General features: G+C 34.6%; 1 protein-coding gene and 1 pseudogene across 1 annotated transcript; both read right to left on the reverse strand.

The window, feature by feature from the left end:
- Nucleotides 1–4,269: 4,269 nt before the first annotated feature.
- On the reverse strand, nucleotides 4,270–8,902 carry LOC101402096 (olfactory receptor 6C2-like; annotated as a pseudogene).
- Nucleotides 8,903–11,388: 2,486 nt separating this feature from the next.
- LOC101389018 (olfactory receptor 6C2-like) lies at nucleotides 11,389–12,366 on the reverse strand. Its single transcript, XM_004429192.2, has one exon. It carries the CDS (start codon nucleotides 12,319–12,321, stop codon nucleotides 11,389–11,391), a length of 933 nt encoding a protein of 310 aa, XP_004429249.1. The 5' UTR covers nucleotides 12,322–12,366.
- Nucleotides 12,367–20,614: the final 8,248 nt, after the last annotated feature.

Here is a 20,614-nt window from a genome sequence, read left to right on the forward strand (position 1 = left end):
CTTCTTTTTGGTTGGAATGTGCTCATGGTAGTGAGACATCTTAGACACATGGCAGATGGCAACAAAAAGGCGTAATATAGCAAGAGATAAAAGGAGCTGTAACCTGTCAAGTCTTCAACTACAAAAGCTGTGATAACAGTTGAGACTTTTCAGAGATAATAAAGCTGATTATTATGGAGTATTATTAATTTGGGAGTCTGTTATATTAGGCCATTATATCTCCTATATAAATTAGGTAGTTATCTTATCATTTATCAAAGAAGACCAGAAAGGAGAATTCGTTTAGTGATGTTTGGAAGATTACTAATAACATGTAATTAATAGGTGCATATAAGTGTAATAATAAATTTCAGCTACATTTTCACTCAGACCACCATACAAGGATAAAAATGGAAGAAGTGTATTTATATTATAACCAAAACTCACCTTTGATTTCAAACATTTTGACACATTTAATTACTTTCTCTTTTTTTCTGTTGAAAGCTTTAAATATTTTTTATTACGCATAATGATTCAACTACTTTTTATGTTGTTTTTACAGTTGTTTGTAACAAACAGTTTCAAATGTTTCAACATTTGAAAGGTCAGGCACTATACAAACTCAAGGGAATGTTATAAATATTGACAATACACTGAAGGATATAGATAGAAAAAGAGAAAATGTTATGGTGGGGGAAATATGGGGCGACACTGTGTGGTGATTCTCGGTGTTTGGGGGCATGTGGGATTGGGCAGGAAAGAATTCCCAGGAGGAGTGACTTTTTTTCCAGATTACAATTCTAACATCAGTTCTGATGTGTTTTTTTTTCCCCCACATGAAGCAATCCACCAACACCACCCGGGTGTCCTATAATTCAACTCAATCCTGACACTATCTGCCTGGAGATAGCATCAGATCCCACAGGGTAAGGGCTCAGTCCTACAAGACCACGTCCCTTTCACTTCAGAGGCCAATGGCAAGTCCAGGTTGTCACCTGTGCTTCTATAGATACAAGGTGCTCTTGACTCCCTCCTTGGATTTGAATAATTTGCCAGAGTGGCTTACAGAACTCAGAGAAACATTTATTTTGCTAGATTAGTGGTTTATTATAAAGGGATATAACTCAGGAACAGCCAAATGGAAGAGATGCATAGGGCAAGGTATGTGGGAAGGCGCACAGAGCTTCCACGCCCTCTCCAAATGTGCCACTCTCCCAGCACCTCTATGTCTTCACCAACCCGGAAGCTCCCTGAAGTTTGTCCTTTTGGATTTTTTATGGAAGTGTCATTACACAGGCGTGATTCATTAAATCATTGGCCATTGTCAACTGGAGTCAATCTCCAGCCCCTCTCCATCCAGCAGGTGAGGGCCTAGGGCTGGAGGCCTGAAAGTTCCAATCCTCTAATCACAATCCTCTAATCACATTTTCCCTGGAAACCAGCCTCCATCCTTAGGTTAGGAAGGGGCTTCCCTTGTCACTTCATTAACATAAAAAAATATACCTTTATTTCTTTCATCATTTAGGAAATTCCAAAGGTCTTAGGAGCTCTGTGCCAGCAATTGCAAAGACCAAATAGATATTTCTTATTATACATCACAATATTACACAGCTGATAGATCTTTATTGTTCATGATAACTGTGTTAGTGTTGTAATTAAAATTAATGTGTTGTTTTCTGAGCTTATTCTTGTCACCAAATATACGATAGATACTCTGATGCTCTTGTAACCTCTGGCTCTCCAGGACCAGTTCAACTGACCCCATTGTATCAACAGAGTAATTAAGAAATGGTCTTTCAGAAAATTTGCAAAAGCAGAGCACATGCAGAAGAAGAAATCTTGACCTAAAATGACCACTGAACCAAAGATTCTCCTCCCAATGGAACCGAAGGACCAGGACATGACCAGAACCTCAAAGCTGGACTCTTCTCAGAAGCGAAGGGTCTGTCATTCAGAAAGATCTGGTGTTAAAATCCCTTCACCACCTTACCATAAATGTTTATAACCTCATCACATATATTTAGAACCTTATCATAAATGCTTGAAGCCCACCAATCAAAACTTGTCCCACCAGTGTTTCCACGTGCCAGCCTATTCTCCCTACACTCTTAAATTTTGCCCCAAATCCTGAACTGAGGAGACATATCTGAGGACACATGCCCCCTGTCTCTCAGTAGACTGATCTCACAAAATAAAGCTGATTTCTTTTCCCAAAGGCTGGTGCTGTAATTAATTGTTTATGCACATTGAGCAAGAGAACTCCAATTTTGTGCAGTAATATTCTTTTCATAAATTTTCAAGGGTGAAGTGTAGACATGTCCTAAGGATGTTATAAAAATGTGAACCCTCAAAGGACTGGTTCTTTCTAGTAACAATAGGTATTGCTAAATGATTAGTTGGTAATCAAGTAGAGGAATATTAACTAGCATCAAGCTTTAGATTTAGGTATTCACTTAAAATCATGTTTATAAAGGCTTGTTCCTTGTTTTTTTGTCTGAAAAATGAATATGCATGCATTTTTTAAAATTTTATTATAGTAAGAACACTTAACATGAGATCTATCCTCTTAACAAATTTTAAATGCAGAATACATTATTGTTGGCTATAGGTATAATGTTGTAAAGCAGATCTCTAGAGCTTATTCATCTTACTTAACTGAAATTTCGTGCCTGTTTAATAATTTCCCATTTACTGTAACCACCTCCAGCCCTTGGTAACCACCATTCTAGTCTTTGATTTTATGAATTTGACTATTTTAGATCTCTCATTTAAGTGGAATCATGAATTACTTGTCTTTCTGTGTCTAGTTTATTCCTCTTAGAACAATGTCTTCAAGCTCCATGTATGTTATCCCATGGTTCAGAATTTGCTTCTTTTTAAAGGCTGAATAGTATTCCACTGTATCTATACACCACAGTTGATTTATCCATTCATCAGCTGATAGACATTTAAGTTGTTTCTGCCTATTAGTTATTGTGAACAGTGCTGCAATGAACATGGGTGTGCAGATATGTCTTTGAGATTTTAATTCTTTTGAATAAATACCCAGAATTGGGATTTCTGGATCATAAGATAGTTTTATGTTTAATTGTTTGAGGAACCCAAGTGACTTTTAAAATGAAAACTGAAGGAAAAAAAAAGAGTGAGCGAATAAAGAATGAGGAAAATATATTTTGACAGGGAAACAGCAGATGGAAAAGTCGAGATCTGAACACAGAGGGGAACTGTACGTTCAGATTTGTGAAGGCTGGAGTGTGGTGGGATGAGGGAAATAGCTTCAGATGATGAGCTGTGTGAGCTTCTTTTTCTAGAGTAAACGTGGTAGACAGTTTGTGTTCTTCCGATGTATGTATTTATATCATAAAAGATGCAATATCTTTATGTACAGCTTTTCATATTCCTCTTGAAAACTTTTCTAAGCTGCCAAGATCTGATAGATCTAGGTGCTTTTATTTCCTTGATTTTTCACTTCAGTTTTTGGCAGGTGTTTGCTTATTTTAGTGACATTCTGTGTTGGCATTTCAATGTATGTGTCTACATCTATAGGTTTTTTGCAATAGCAAGATATTTAAACTCCTCAAAATGGTTATCATCCATTTTCACCATCTTCCCTTTAACTTCCTGTATTTTTTGAAACAAGCTTAGAACATTTGAAATTTTTGGTTACTATCAATTTGGTATATGTTGCAAATCCTAAAATTTTTGATTTAGTATTTTAGATGTTTTCCCATAATTTTAATGTTCATAATTGTCTCATGAAAAAGTATTTGAGTACAAGTTAACTCTTTTGCACTTTTTAACATAAAATTGTTTCTGTTTACCCCTGAGGGTACATGGGGAGTAAGTTTTTGCTGGTTTATTCTCTTTATTTCGTGCCTAAAACAGTACCTGCCCCAAAGAAAGTACCCAATATATGTTTGTTAAGTGAATCAATAAATAAGTCATTTGGAAGCTTTGGATTGGAAGAAACAAGGGCAACTATTACTTATTCTTTTGCTGGTAAATGCAAAAATTTATTAACCTATGTTTTTCTCTTTTGATATTTCTAATCTGGAGATACACTTCTGTTTTGTTTGTTGTATTTGGGTTTTCGATATTGCTAATTTGGAGGTAAAGCCAGAATTTAAATTTTAGAAAACTATTATGAGTACCTGTTTATGGAAGGATCCTAACAAAGATTTGTGAGGTAGATGTCACTAGACCAGGATGAATGACCGTGTTTTGAATAAGTTAACTTGAGTAGGAAATTTGGTAAGTTCTTTGTACATGTTCATTTGGCTTCACATTCTCTTATTTCTTGGAAAACATAACATGTCTTTTGATTGAGTTATTAAAGGCCTGTTTGACTTGCTTGTTCCTCTGTGTGTAAATGAAGGGGTTCAGCACTGGTGTGATGGAGTAGTGAGCACCGTCACACCCTTGTTAATGGCTACTGATTCCTTTGCTGAAGGTTTGATATAGATGAAGATGCAGCTGCCATAGGTGATGGAAACCACAATCATGTGGGAAGAACAGGTGGAAAAGCCTTTTTTCTTTTGCTGAGCAGAAGGCAACGCTAAAATTGCCTTGATGATATAAATGTAGGACAGAACTACACACGTGTGTCATAAGGAGGGTCAGCGCAGCACAGATGATGACAGTCTGTCCCATGAACAAGAGATTCTCAAGAGGGGGTATGCATCATAGATAAAATGATCAATGGTGTCAGAATCAGAAAATTCCAGATTTAGGTCAAGGATGAGTGGGGGGATTATAATAAATAGACCAGCTACCCAACAACAAAAGAGAAGTCTTCTGCAGACTGTGTTACTCATAACAATCAAGTAATGCAAGGGTTTGCAGATGGCCACATAGCGGTCAAAGGACACGGCAGCCAGGATAATAAATTCCATTACTCCACAGAGGTCATGAAAAAACACTTGGCTGGCACGCATTGTAGGTAATGACCTTGTCACCTATTGCTATGTTATATAGGTATCTAGGAATACAAGCAGATGTGAATGAGATGTCCAAGAAGGAGAAAATTTGTAGGAAATGGTACATGGCTGTTTTAAGGTGGGAATCCAATAACATGAGAGAGATGATGGTCGGGTACTCAGTTATGCTCAGCATGTAGGTGAGAAAGAGAAAGATAATCAAGACCTGCAGTTGAGGGTCATCTGTCAGCCCCAGCAGGATGAATGTTGTTACTGTGTCCCTTCTCTTTGCTGTCTCCTGACTTCTGTTTTATCTACATGTAACATTGAGACATTTTATTAGAGATTATGATTATTTTAACAGTATGAAGTCTATCACATTCAGATTTTTCTTATTTATTATTATTTAAAGAATGTTTACAACATAAATCACACTCTGGAAACTACTTTTGACTCCTATGGGTCTGCCATTTCATAGGAGCAAAGATGTATTTTGACTTGCAAGAATTCTCTTTTTGGGGCCGGCCCTGTTGCGTAGTGGTTAAGTGCGCGTGCTCTGCTGCTGGCGCCCCAGGTTTGGATCCCGGGCGCGCACAGCCATACCGCTTGTCAGGCCATGCTGTGGCGGCGTCCCACATAAAGTGGAGAAAGATGGACACGGATGTTAGCTCAGGGCCAGTCTTCCTCAGCAAAAAGAGGAGGATTGGCATGGATGTTAGCTCAGGGCGGATCTTCCTCACAAAAAAAAAAAGAAAAAGAATTCTCTGTTTGATGTATTTGCTTGACATTTTGTTCCTTCTTAAAGTATTAGTGTATGTCAGACAACTTGCGTTCACTATGCACTCTCTGTAGTCACTTGAAGTCTCTGTTCCAGCTCTATGATTAAAGAATTTTGTTTTCTGTTTTTGTTTATTGCATACACGTGTTTTCTCCCCTGAACACTTTTAAACTCTATCATGTGTGCACATGCACACACACACACATGCATTTCTTCAGCTCCCCTTCTAACATCGCCTCCTTCTAAGGTTTCTTTGACCCTAAGTAATCACTTATAATTCATAGTGGTGCAGAACAGAAAAGATCTTAAAGCACAATACATTTACTCTTATGTACAGTTCACATTCATGCTTTCATGAATATTTCACATGGACTTCAAATTCACTATGTCACAAATAAAATTCATGGTCTTCTCTTTCTCTCTTCCTCCTCCTCTTAATATATTCCTTTCAATAATGATAATAGACTACACTTATTGAGCATATTCCTTGTGACAGGTAATTTAGTAAACACTTCTCACAACACATCTGTTCTCTGTCTTTGACTCACCTGAGTTACTTCTATTCTTCCAATGGTTTTCTACTTCATCTTTAAGCCCTCTGGAACGTTTCCTGCGAGTCTGATGACTATTCGGTCTCTAATTCCTGTCACCCTGTGGGGATCATGAAAGTGTGTCTTTGTCACCATACACTAACACGGCCTAGATACATTGTCAACTGTCCAATAAAGGTAGCCAAAAAGCAGAACAACCCAAATGTCCATCAACAGATGAATGGATAACCCAAGTGTGATATATTAATACAATGGAAAATTATTTCGCTAACAAAAAATGGAATGAAGAACTGATATACTACAACATGAATGGACCTTGAAAACTAAGTAAGTAAAAGAAGCTGGTCACAAAAGATTACATATCCTATTATTATTAATTTTAAAAATGAGTGACTGTGGTGTTTTCTAAAGTTTTATGTGAGTTGAAGTGTACAGTACGTATGCTTTTATGCTGATGTTTCTTTTTTTTTTTTTAAAGATTTTTTATTTATTTATTTTTCCCCCAAAGCCCCAGCAGATAGTTGTCTGTCGTAGCTGCACATCCTTCTAGTTGCCGTATGTGGGACGCGGCCCCAGCATGGCCAGAGGAGCGGTGCGTTGGTGCGCACCCGGGATCCGAACCCGGGCCGCCGGCAGCACAGTGCGCGCACTTAACCACCAAGCCACGGGGCCGGCCCTATGCTGATGTTTCTAAATGAATTTATCTATAGCATGTTTTCCAGACACCTATGAAGATATTTTCCTTTCTGTTTGAACTTCTAATTCAAAGCACTTTGATATTAACATCGTTATTTAAATTTTCTGTTAGAATCTGTTTTGAATTTCATTTTCTTATGATTTCAAAAAGGATCAATTGCTTTTGTTTATTACCTTCACAGCAGATAAAAGAGAAACCATCTTCTCTTCACTGTATCTTCTAGTAAAATTCTGTCGATGCCATTGCCACTGAGAGCATCTATCTGTGCTACTATGAGCATTCAGGTTCAAGTTTTTGTGGGTACATATATTTTCAATTCTCTTTGGTATATACCAAGGAATAGAATTGCTGGGTCATCAGTTACTCTAAGTTTAATTTTTGAGGAACTACAAAACTGTATTTCAAAGTTGATATACTATGCTATGAATATTCAGCAAAGAAAGATTGTCCCAATATCTTCACATGTTTGTCAACACTTGTTTTGTCTGTCTCTTTTGTTTTAGCCATCCTAATGTGTGTGAAGTGTCATCACATTGTGGTTTTGATTTGCATTTCCTTCATGACTAATGATCTTGAACATCTTTTCATGTGCATATTGGCCATTTATGTATCTTCTTTGTATAAATGTCTATTCAAATTATTTGCCTATTTTAAAATGGGGTTGTCTTTTTATTTTTGAGTTGTTAGAGTTCTTTATATATTCTTTATACAAGTCCCTTATCAGATATAGGATTTGTGATCATTTCTCCCATTCAATGGTTGTCTTTTTGCCTTTTCAATGGTGTCCTTTGAAGCACAAAAGTTTTAATTTTGATGAAGTCCAATTACGCATTTTTTCTTTTCTCATTTGTGCTTTTGGCGTCATTTCTATGAAAACATTGCTTAATCCAAGATCACAAAGATTTAGTATATTTTTCTAAGAGTTTTATATTTTTAACACTTACATTTAGGTCTTTGATCCAATTTGAGTTAACTTTTGTGTATATTGTGAAGCAGAGGTCCATCTTCATAATTTTGTATACAGTTATCTCAGAACTGTTTGTTGAAGGGTTATTCTTTCCTCATTGATTATCTTGGCACTCTTGTTGAAAATTAGTTTACCATAAATGTAAGAGTTTACTTCTGGATCCTCAACTCTAATTTATTGGTTTATATATTTATCCTTCTCCAGGATACTGTTTTGATTAGTGTAGCTTTATAGTAAGACTTGAAATTAATAAGTGTGAGTACTCCAATTATTTATTTTCCAAGATTGTTTGCCTTATTTTGGTTCCATTGCATTTCCATATGAATTGTAGAGTCACTGTGCCACTTTCTGTAAAATAGGCAGCTGAGATTTTGATAGGGATTGCACTGAATCGGTAGATTAATTTGGGGAATATTGGCATTTTAGCAATATTAAGCCGGCCAGTCCATGAATATTAGGTATCTTTTCATTTATCAAGGTCTTCAGTTTCTTTCAATAATGCTTTTTAACTAGTTTTCAGTGTATAAATCTTATACTTATTTTGTTAAATTTATTCCTGAGTATTTTGTTCTTTTTAATGCTGTTGTATGTGGAATTGTTTTCTTAATTTCATTGTCAAATTGTTCATTGTTAATGTGTAGAAAAGCAAATAATTATTGTTATTGATCTTGTATCTTGCAAACTTGCTGAACTTATTTATTAGCTCTAATAATTTTTTGTGGATTTTCTATACACAAGTTTATGTCACCTGCAAATACAGTTTCACTTCTTCATTTCCTGTCTTTTTTTCTTTCATTTCTTTTTTCTTCCTCCAATTGTCCTGGTAAAAACCCCCAGTACAGTCTTGAATAGAAGTGGTGAAAGCAGACATCCTTTTATTTTTACTCACCTTAGGGGGAAAACATTCAATCTTTCATCATGAAGCATGAGATATCCTTGGACTTTTTTGTAGATGCTCTTTATCAAGTTGAACAAGTTCTTTTCTGTTACTAGTTTTTTGGGTGTTTTTATCATGAAGTGATGTTGGATTTTGTCCAGTGCTTTTACTGCGTCTCTTGAGATGATCCTGTAGTTTTTGTCCTTTATTCTATTAGTATAGTGTGATAGATTCATTGATTTTGGGGTGTCAAATCAGTCTTGGATTCCTCGGATACATCTCTCTTCATCATACGTGGTGTATAATCTTTTTGTTGTTGTTGTTATGTTACTGTATTTAGTTTTCAAGTATTTTGTAGAAGGTAGTCAGGTCTATATTCACAAGGAATATATATTCATAAGGTCTATAGTTTTCTTTACTTGCCATGTGTATGTCAGGTTTTGGGATCATGGTAATACCAGTCACGTGGAATGAATTGGGAAGTGTTTTCTATTTTTTCCAGGAGTTTTCGAAAGATTGGTGTTAATTATTCTTTAAACATTTGGTAAAATTCACCATTGAATACATCTAGGCCTTGGGTTTGCTTTATGGGAAGTTTTTTGATTACCAATTCAATATCTCTACTTGTTATAAATCTATTAAAATTTTCTATTTCTTCTGAATCAAGTTTGGTGGTTTGTGTCTTTCCAGGAATTTGTCCATTTCATCTAGGTTATCTAATAAGTTTATCGTTGTTCTTAGAATTTCCTTATAGTTCTAATATTGTAAGGTTTAGTGATGTCTCCTCTTTTCCTCTTGATTTTAGTAATCTCTCTCTTTTTTATCTTGCTCAATCCAATTAAGTATTTTTCAATTTTGTTAATATTTTCAAATAAACTATTGGGTTCATTGATTTTCTCTAATATTTTTCTATGCTATATTTCATTTTTTTCCATGCTAATCTTTTTTCATTTTTTCCTTCTGCTTGCTTTGGGTTTAGTGTGCTCTTATTTTTATTTCTTTTTTTTGTTATGGGAATTTTATTTTTTTCCAGTTTTATTGAGATATAATTGACATACAGTACTGTATAATTTTAAGATATACAGCATAATGAATTGATTAGGATATATTGTGAAATGATTATCAAAATCAATTTTGTTAATATCCATCATCTCATATATGTCCAAAAAAAACATGGTTTTTCTTTGTGATGAGAACTCTTGGGATATACTCTCTTAACAACTTCCAAATATACTATACAGCAATTTTAATGATAGTCATCATGTTGAACATTACATCCCTATACTTTATCTTATAACTGGAAGTTTATACCTTATGACCATCTGCATCCAGTTCCCACTCTCCCTCCCCCCGGTGAATTTTTTTGTTCATAGATTCCACAATAAATGAGATCATACAGTATTTATCTTTCTCTGTCTGACTTATTTCACTTAGCATAATGCCCTCAAGTTCCATTCATGTTGTTGCAAATGGCATGAGTTCCTTCTTCTTTATGGCTGAATAATATTTCATCATTTAATGTCTAACATTTACACAAAGAGTTTCTCGTTTTTGGAATTTTTAAATTTATTTTTACTGAACTACTGTTAACAAAATATACTCCAACTTAATTGTTTTTCACTTGGAAACAGATGTTTGATATTTTGTCATTTTGTAGATCTAAATCAATTTGAAAAAAAATTTTCTTTATTTACTCCCAAATATATATACCCAAAACCTCACTTATAAGTGGGATTATATGATCAATATTTGATTTTGATTTTTTTCCTTTGTCTCATTCTACCCATTCTTGTTTCTGATTGTATCACTTCGATTCTGCTTTAGATAACCTGCATTAAGAGTTGTCTTCCTCTAATGTTGTACATGCTCTGGGACTATATACAAATAAATAAATAAATGTTTCTACAACACATAAAAAATCTATACATACACACATATACATGCTCATATTAAAATTTTCCAACCAAGAATATTGCTTACCTTTCTTTTGTTCTAATTATATTTTATAATTTTTAAGAGATTTTATACTTTATTTATATGTACACTCTATTTTACCATTAAATTCTTTCTCTTGGGAAAGACAATGACTTCATTCACATGTGGAAGATAAACAAACACATAGATATGCACAACAGATTGGTTTCCAGAGGGCAAGAAGGTGAGGGGAAGGTGAAAGGGGTAAAGGGTCACATGTGTATGGTGACAGATGGCAATCAGACTTTTGATGGTGAACATGATGCAATTTATACAGAAGTCTAAATATAATGATGTACACCTGAAATTTATGTAATGTTATAAATTAATATGATCACAAAAAAAAGAAATACAAAAAAATTATCTTAGTAATTAAATTTTTATGACTATTATGACTGAAATAATATTCATGCATTGATTTCCTGTTACTTATTGCTATTACAGTCTATTGATTTTTAAATATTTTCCATTTTTTCTGCTAGAACACCAAATTCTCTTATTAATTCCATTGGTTTCCTATCAGAGTGTCTTGAGTTTTCTGGGTATGTAAGAATGTCCTCAGGAAAACAAATATATATTATGAACTTCAAAAATAAAATGTCTGTGGCCATTTATCCTTGTTGTTGAGATGTTTTAAAAATATTTCCTTTCACTTAGTCAAGAGCAAGGCAATTCTTTTGATTGAGTCCTGGAAAGCTTTCTTAACTTGATTGTTTCTCAAGGTATAGATAAATGGGTTCAATGTAGGTGAAATAGAAAAAATGAGCAGTGAAACTACTTTATTAATAGTCACTTCTTCCTTTGCTGTTGGATTCATATAGATGAAAATGCATGTACCATAGGTGATGGAAACCACAGCCATGTGGGAAGAACAGGTCGAAAAGGCTTTTTTCCTTTGCTGAACAGAAGGGAATCTAAAAATTGTCTTGATGATATAAGCATATGACAAAACTACACAAGTAAGAGTAATATTCAGGGTCAGCACAGCACAGATTATAACTGTCTGCTCCATGACCCATGTGTCTGAGCATGAGATTTTCACTAAAGGAAATGCATCACAGCCAAAATGATCAATCATGTTAGAGTCACAAAATTTTAGGTTTAAACCCAGGCTAAGTGGTGGAATTATTATACATAAACCAGCCATCCAACAGGAGATGATGAGAATCCTGCAGACTCTGCTACTCATGATGGTCACGTAATGCAAGGGTTTGCAGATGGCCACATAGCGGTCATAGGACATGGCGGCCAGGAGGAAAAATTCTGTTACTCCACAGAGGTCAATAAAAAACACTTGAATGACACAAGCATTATAGGTAATGACCTTGTCACCTGTTGCTATGCTATACAAATATCTGGGAATACAAGAAGATGTGAATGAGATCTCCAAGAAGGAGAAATTTTTTAAGAAAAAGTACATAGATGTTTTAAGGTGGGGATCCACAAGGCTGAGTGTGATGATGGTCAGGTTTCCAGTTACACTCAGCGTGTACGTGAGAAATAGAAAGATAAAAATCAGAACCTGCAGTTCAGGGTCATCTGTCAGTCCCAGCAGAATGAATGTTATGTTACCATTTTTCATCACTGATTTCTGACTTCTCTCCAATCTGTATGTGATATTCAAAGAAATTTTCTTATGGATTATAAATTATTTTACCTGTTCTAATATTTAACGTATTCAAGCTTTTATATTTCATTTTACATGTGTGTGTATATATATGTTTACATTTTATGTCTAGCCTGTGCTTAGGATCATATGACTAAGCTGCTGATGCTCATCAGATTGCTGATGAGGTATAACTTGATGTGTAGCAATAACGTCTTTCTGCTCTCAAGAATTCTTCCCTATTCAGAAACTAAACCACAAAATTTCACCCTTGATTTCATGTCTTGACATTTTGGGTCTTTTTAAAAAAACACTGCTGATGTGACCTGGATTCACCATACAGACTCTAGAGAAACACTTGAAATCTTTGTTCCAAAAGAAGACTTTCATTGGCTGGTGTGTTTTTGGATTAAGTGTGCTTCACTCTAATATGCAACCTTAAGCCCTGCTGTTCGCCCCCCACCCTCTGCTACACAGTTCACTTTTCTTTTTCTGAATAGTGCATTACCTTTACTGAATATGTGTGTTATTTTACTGAATATGTGTGCTGCCTTTACCGCCGAGACAAGTGATCACTGCCTTCTCTTCCCTCCCTCATCTTCCAGTCAATGAATTATGTTATCTTCATTGATGCGACACCAGTAGGAACTCAAATGTTTCTAATATACAATCAGTATTTCAAATCTTGAGGTTTTCTGACACCAATTATTAGAAAATATGTCCCCCTCTGTGCCTTGTTTGTTTGTTTTATGAGCAGATTCACTTTATTGTTTAACTTATTGTCTTCTCTTCTTACGGAGGTTGGGGCAGAATTGATTGTTACTATTTACCCAGTTCACAATGTTTCCGGAAAAATATCACTAACTGAGGATCATGGCTTACTCAAAAGTTAGAAATCTCTTAGGAAATTTAGTCTCTCATTCAACAGCTATCAAGTATTTATATCAAATTGAGATGTAGAAGGTTATGTATATGTCTTCCTTCCATCTTTTCTCCTAATCTCTCAGATGATGTATGCATCACTGTGAAATCATTTTCAGCCCTTCAAAATCTGAGCATCATTCAATTCTCAAAATATATCTGTTTTTCTCCAAGATATTACAATTTATTTAATAATAGAAGTTAATAAACAGATTCACACTAAAATGAAGCTAACTGGTGTCTGTTTATTCTGTCTTTCAAGCAAATGTTCAAAATGGACAGAGGATCTGTAACGAGATGCTGTCAATTCTGTCATCATGTTGTTCTTTTCGGGGTGGGAAGAGGAAGACAAGGACAAGCTTATATACTTCTATATATACAAAGACACTTTATTTTTAGTTTGGGCTTGAATATCTATCCAAAGTTAGCCTGCATATTTCTTACACTAAGTTAGATACAGATTTGTTTACGTATCTTATGCATAAAAACCTCTTAGGCAATGATGTTTAACTACACAAAGGAAATTCATTCTGAAAAATGACATCTCACAAATGTATCTGAAGTACATTAAAATATATAAATTATCACTAAAATCCATTTTTTTCCACAGGAAAAAATAATCTAGATCCTGCAAAGGGAATTATAATCAAAGAGACAAACTTGATCATACTTACTCATCTGTTAGTAAATCAGAGCTTCTGTTGGTGGTTTAAACATAGCAAAATTAAACTACAATGTTAAAAGTGATATTTTTATAAAAGTATTTATGTCTTCACATTCACTGGCATGTCTGGGAATGCACAGAGATCCCTTTGTTTTCCATCTCCAACAAACCGGGCAGACTTGCTTATGATGGGCTTAGTGCTATTATAAGTCTCCAAATATTGTCATATTGTCTCCATCACAGAAAAGAAAAGAAATTACTGTAAGGGCTGAGGAACTCTCTCCACTGGTGGAAGAGATGATTTTTTACATCATCAGGACAGAGAAAAAATGCTTTTATAATGTCAAATGTGACTCTTCTTGTTAATTCGCAGAAAATGTCACTAAGTAAAAAAAAGCAACTGGTCCCTGGTGACCTACAATCAAGAGTCATTAATCTATTTTCTAGTAATGAAGTTTGGCAAAAACACAAGTAATACAGGCTTCTGTGGGAACTATGTCCCTGGAAATAGGAGGATGCTACAGCTGCATTTGACACAGATCAGGAGGACAACTGTATCATTTAAATTACATAGTTCATTTTTTTTTAACTTTCACATCTAGTAAGGCATTTGAAAGAATGCAATCCTTTATTATATGAATAAAATCCTTTTTTATATCAATCTTCTTTTATCACCGGACAATTTTAATCAGATAAGTGAAAGGAAAAGTTTTACAAAAGGCTACTGCTTGCAGTATGAACCTTATCGTTCCAGATTTTTCTTTCTCCAAATACACCAACTATTATAAATATTATTCACCAATGCATAAAATTTTGCAACCATATCTTATAATTGGATACAAAACACAATATGAATGTATGTAATGGCACTGAATTTTACACTTAAAAATGGTCAAAATGGTAATTTTTTTGTGCGTGGGGAAGACTAGCCCTGAGCTAACATCCATGCCAATGCTCCTCCTTTTTTTTTTATTTTTTTGCTGAGGAAGACTGGCCCTGTGCTAACATCTGTGCCCATCTTCCTCCACTTTATATGGGACACGGCCACAGCACGGCCTGACAAGCGGTGCCTTGGTGCTTTCCCGGGATCCGAACTCATGCTGCCAGCAGTGGAGAGCGCGCACTTAACCACTACACCACGGGCTGGCCCTCAAAATGGTAAGTTCTATGTTATGTATATTTCACCACTACAAAAAACATACATTTTTATATATTTAAACATATCTTAATTTATCACATAATATAAATTTCTTGTTTCCAATTATTCAGTTTAATAATGTTTGCTGCATAAGTATTTTGGAAATTTTTAAACCAATGCCTGAATTACATGTACAATGTCTTTATTTTCCACAATTATCAACCATTCTATCAAAAGCATTTTCATACATACGTGAGAATAATTGGTAGAAGTGAAATTTCTAGATAAAAATATCATGTCTTTTTAGAAAATTTGTATAATGTTACAAGAGCCATAAGATTAGTTTACATCAAACATTTGCCACTGTAGTTAGATTTTAGGCTACATTTTTTATTTTTACACTTATTCACATCTTGTTCTTTTAAATATGTTATTTTTGTATTTTAAGATTATAGTAAGTCTTTAAAAATGTCAATGCTGGTGTTTGGTGTATAGATCATGTTTTTTTTACAGTCAAATCTATCAAAATTTTTTGCTTTTTAATTTTTAATAGCATTATTAGATATAATTGACATACAAAAAACTGTAAAGTGTACAATTTGATAAGTTTTGACATATATATGCTCCCAGGAAAGTATCATCATAATCCCAATTATAAATACATCCATCATTCCTGAAAGTTTCCTTGAGCCGCTTTTTAAGACCCTCGTTCCTGCCCATCCCCACCACTGCCCTTCACAGCCAACCACTCATCTGTGCTCTGTCCTTACAGATTAGTTTGTATTTCTTAGAAATTTATATGAATGAGATCATACAGTATGTACTTATGTTTCATCTGGCTTACTTTATTCAGCATAATTTTTTCAGGTTGATCTATGTTATGTGCATCTATAGTTCATTCCTTTTGTTTCTGAGAATAATCCCATTGTGTGGATATACCACCATTTGTTTACCATTCACCTGGTGAAAGATATTTTATCACTTCAATTTTAAGTCACGTACAAATAAAGCTGCTATGTACATTCATGCACAAATGTCTCTACTGACATTTACTTCCATTTCTATTGGGTAAATACCTAGGAGTGGAATGTCTGGGTCATATGAAAAGCATATATTTAGCATTAAAAAAAAAAAAAATTACCAGGGGCCAGCCCGGTGGCGCAAGCGGTTAAGTGGGCACGTTCCGCTGCGGCGGCCCGGGGTTCGCCGGTTCGGATCCCGGGTGCGCACAGGCGCACCGCTTGTTAAGCCATGCTGTGGCGGCGTCCCATATAAAGTAGAGGAAGATGGGCATGGATGTTAGCCCAGGGCCAGTCTTCCTCAGCAAAAAAGAGGAGGATTGGCATTGGATGTTAGCTCAGGGCTGGTCCTCCTCACAAAAAAAAAAAACAGACAGTTTTCCAAAGTAGTCGTAAGATTCTACATTCTCACCAGCAGTATAAGAGTGTTCTAATTGGTCCACCTTCTTGACACAATCAGTCTTCATGCTTTCAGACTTTCTAGTAGATATATAGTGGTATCCCATTGTTATTTTAATTTTTTGTATACCTAATAGCTGATGATGTTGAACATCTTTTGGTGCATTTAGTTGCCATCTGTATATCTTCCTTGGTGAAGTGTCTGTTTAAATCATTTGCCTATTTTTAAATTGGGTTGTGCGTTTTCTTATTATTGAGCTTTCAGAGTTCTTTATATACTCTAGAGACAAGTCTTTTATCAGATACATGGTTCACAGACATTTTCTTTCAGTTTATGGCTGGTCTTATTCTCTCAGTACTGTCTTTTTAAGAGCAGAAGTTCTTAATTTTGATGAATGGCGTTTCATCACTTTTTAAAAATGTTATCACTCTTTACTGTGATATCTAAAAAATCTTTGCCTAACTCAACCACACCATTCTCTCATAGAAGTATCATAGTTTGTTTTACACTTACGTCTGTGATTCATTTTGAGTTAATTTTCGTAAACATATTTGCATTTAGTACAAGATATTTGTCAAAGTTCAGTTTTTAAAATATGGCCGTCCAATTCTTCCAGTGCCATGTGTTGAAAAGACTAACATTTCTCCATTGAATTTTTTTCCATCTCTATCAAAAATCAGTTGACCATAAATGTAAGGGTTTACTTCTGGAGTTTCAGTTATTTCCACTGACCTACTTCTCTATCTTTACACCAATATCACAGTGCCTTCATTACTGTAGTTTTATAATAAATGTTAAAACGAAATAAGGTAGATCTTATAACTTCATTCTTTTTCAGAGTTGAATTGGTTATTCTAGGTCTTTTGAATTTCCATATGAATTTTCTAATGAGCTTGCAATTTCTACAAAATCTTCTGCTTGGACTTTGATTAAGATTGAATTAAGTCTATAAATTCATTTGGTAATAATTGAACTCTTAACAATATTTAGCTTTTTGTTTTGTTTTGTTTTGTCTGAGGAAGATTGGCCCTACACAAACATCTGTTGTCAATCTTCGTCTTTTTTCTTTTCGCCCCAAAGCCCCAGCACATAGTGGTGTATCATAGTTGTAGAACTGTAGCTCTTCTCTATGGGATGCTGCCTCAGCACGGCTTGATGAGCAGTGAGTAGGTCCATGCCCAGGATCCGAACCTGCGAACCCCGGGCCACCGAGGCAGATTGTGCAAACTTAACCACTATGCCACCGAGCTAGCCCCAATATTTAGTTTTATGATCTGTGAAAGTGGTGTATATCTCCACCCATGTGACTCTCCTTAAACTTCTCTCAGCAAATTTTTAGTTTTCAGTACGCAGATCTGTCATGTCTTTTGTCATATTTAGGCCCACATCTTTCATATTTTTCATGCAATTTTTAGCATTCAATTTCTGATTATTTGTTACTAGTATATAGAAATATGTTTCATATTTTGTATGTGGATATTTTTGCTGCAACATATATAAATTCACTTATTAGTTCTTTTAATTTTTTTTGGTAGAATCCATAGGATTTTGTACGTAGAAGATCAAGTTGCAGAGAAATAAAGACAATTATTTTCCACCTACTGAATCTAATGTCTTTTTTTTTCTTATTGCATTAACTGTAACAACCTTCAGTCCAGTGTTGAATAGAAATGATGAGTGGACGTCACTGTGTTTTTCTTGATCTTAGGGGGGAAGCATTCAGTATTTTATTATTAAATATGATGTTAGTTTTAGTTTTTGTACATATCTTTTATCAAGTTGAGGAAGTTTCCTTTCTTTTATAGTTTGGTAAGAATTTTTTTATTAGGAATGGATGTTGAACTTTTTCAAATGCTTCTGCACTGATTGAGATGAACATATATATATGGATATATTTTATTTTTTAGTCTCAGTATATGGTGGATTATATGGATTGATTTTCAAATGTTAAACCAATCTTACATTCCTGGGATAAAAATCCTCTGGGGTAAGGATGCATATCTATCTGTATTTGATTAACTATAGCTGGATTCTAATTTCTAACATTTTATTTTTACATCTATGTTTATGAGGGGCATTGGTGTATCAATTTCTTTACTTGTAATGTTTTTGTCTGATTTTGTTATCAGGCTATTCTTGACCTCATGAAATCAGTTTGGAAATGTCCTCTCCTTATTAGTTTGCTGGAATAATTTGTAGAATTTGTATTATTTCTTACTTAAATATTTGGTACAATTCACCAGTGAAGCCATGGCTTGGGTTTTATTTGGGGGAATGTTTTTAATCACATTTTTAATTTCAGCAATACCTAGATGCCTATTCATCTTCTTTTATTTTGGAGTGAATTTTTTTTGTGTCTGTGTTTTGAGGGTTAATTCCAGCAAGCCTGGAGTTGCCCTGAGCTATTTTGCCAAACTTCCAGCACTGACCCCTGATAAAGATATGAAATATCCTGATCAAGAGTGTTGCTTTGTAACCATGGGCCTGAGGAGTTTCAGGACAGTTTGTAACAGCTTGTTAACATTGTTTATTGATAAGAGTAACATTGGTCATTTGCACCTGGTCTAGGTGAGGCCACTACAGGGTTCTCCTCTTGAGGCTCTTTATGTGGCGGTACTATTCTTACATAATGAGTAAAATACAAAAATCCCCAGCTGTGACTCTACTGTGGCTCTCTGGGATTGAGAGTGTTCTGCACACGTCGGTGGTTTCTGACCTGAGACAGAAAGTATGTCCAGCCGTGTTCCCTACAGAAGAAGGACAATCAGAGTGTGCACCTCACAGGATTAATTGTTAAAATTTTGTTTTGCTAAAACCTTGTTCATCAGCTTTGGGTCTTCACATTATTTTGTTGTTGTTGTGGAATTTTGACAGTATATCCATAAAGTTACACAGATCTGTCCCACATTAGTATTTATGTCTCTTTCTTATTTGTAACCCTACATATTTTGCTGTTTGTTTAGTATTCACTCATGTTTCTGAGAAATTTATCAATTTTCTGAAAATTTTTAAAAGAATCAACTTTCAGATTTATCTTTTTAAATTTATTTAATTTTCTATCTTTAGTAAAATCCACGTGCTACATATTTTGGAATAATTTTATGGGTTTTAATAATCTTATAATGAGCAGGAGTTGCTGTATTTTTTATTCTCTTTATTTTTTAAAATCATGAACAAACTTATGGATGAATAATTCTTTAATTTCTTCAGAGTATAGCATTTTTATGCTTTATATGAATTGTTATGAAGTGTCTCTGTTTCACTGCAAATGTATTTCTTAAATTCCAAAGAGTTACATTTGGACTCACTCTTTAATTCTTTATATGTGGCATTAGTAGATTATTTTTTATACAGTTTGGGCTGTAAAAGCTCTCTTTCAGATAGACAGAGGAGTCTAATAATGGTTCCCCCTCCCCTATCCGTAGCTAACTCAAGAAGAAATAAAAAAAATGTCTTAGAGAATATAGTTGCCTTTTCACAAGAGTGGTAATTTGTTTTTCCTAAATCACATTAAGTCTTGACTTTACACTATTCTGTCAGTGTCATGAGCTTTCGCCACTTGGATCCTGACACTTATCTCTCATCCCCAGAAGGACATGTAAACCTGAGCCCCTGTACCCATAATTCAACAACTTACATGTCTCTATCCTCCATTCTCTGCTTTCCTGGGAATCCGCGGGTCATATGGTGTATTTTTATCTTCATTTCTGACTATACTGCATCTTTGATACCTTGTGATTGCCCACATATTAATCTTTACTCTCAGCTATATGTTCAAAAGAATAGTTGTGGGTTTTTATCCAGCATGTTTTTGTTTTTAGTATACATTCCTAGAGTATTAGAAATCCTATTATCTTCTCTCTCAGTTGTTCCTTGTATTACTACAACATGCCCTCATTCATCCTGTTTAGTATTTTAACATAAAATTTCAATTCTTACTTGAATTTTTGTATTATTTTATGTGCATTTGAATACAATAACCAGTAGTATTATGCTGTGAATTTTATAGAAGTCTAAAGAATGCTTTTATTATACCACCAATTTAATTATTGTAGTTATATTTATGTACAAATGAAGTGATGAGAAGTATACTTTCATGTTCGTTACTGAGACAAATCTACAAGAAG

Source organism: Ceratotherium simum, chromosome 17 (genome assembly GCF_057802395.1).
Source record: "Ceratotherium simum simum isolate JZ-2026a chromosome 17, ASM5780239v1, whole genome shotgun sequence".
Taxonomy (NCBI): domain Eukaryota; kingdom Metazoa; phylum Chordata; class Mammalia; order Perissodactyla; family Rhinocerotidae; genus Ceratotherium; species Ceratotherium simum.

Coding starts and splice junctions, on each gene's coding strand:
- LOC101389018 (XM_004429192.2), bottom strand. CDS start 12,321: ATGAAAAATGGTAACATAACATTCATTCTGCTGGGACTGACAGATGAC.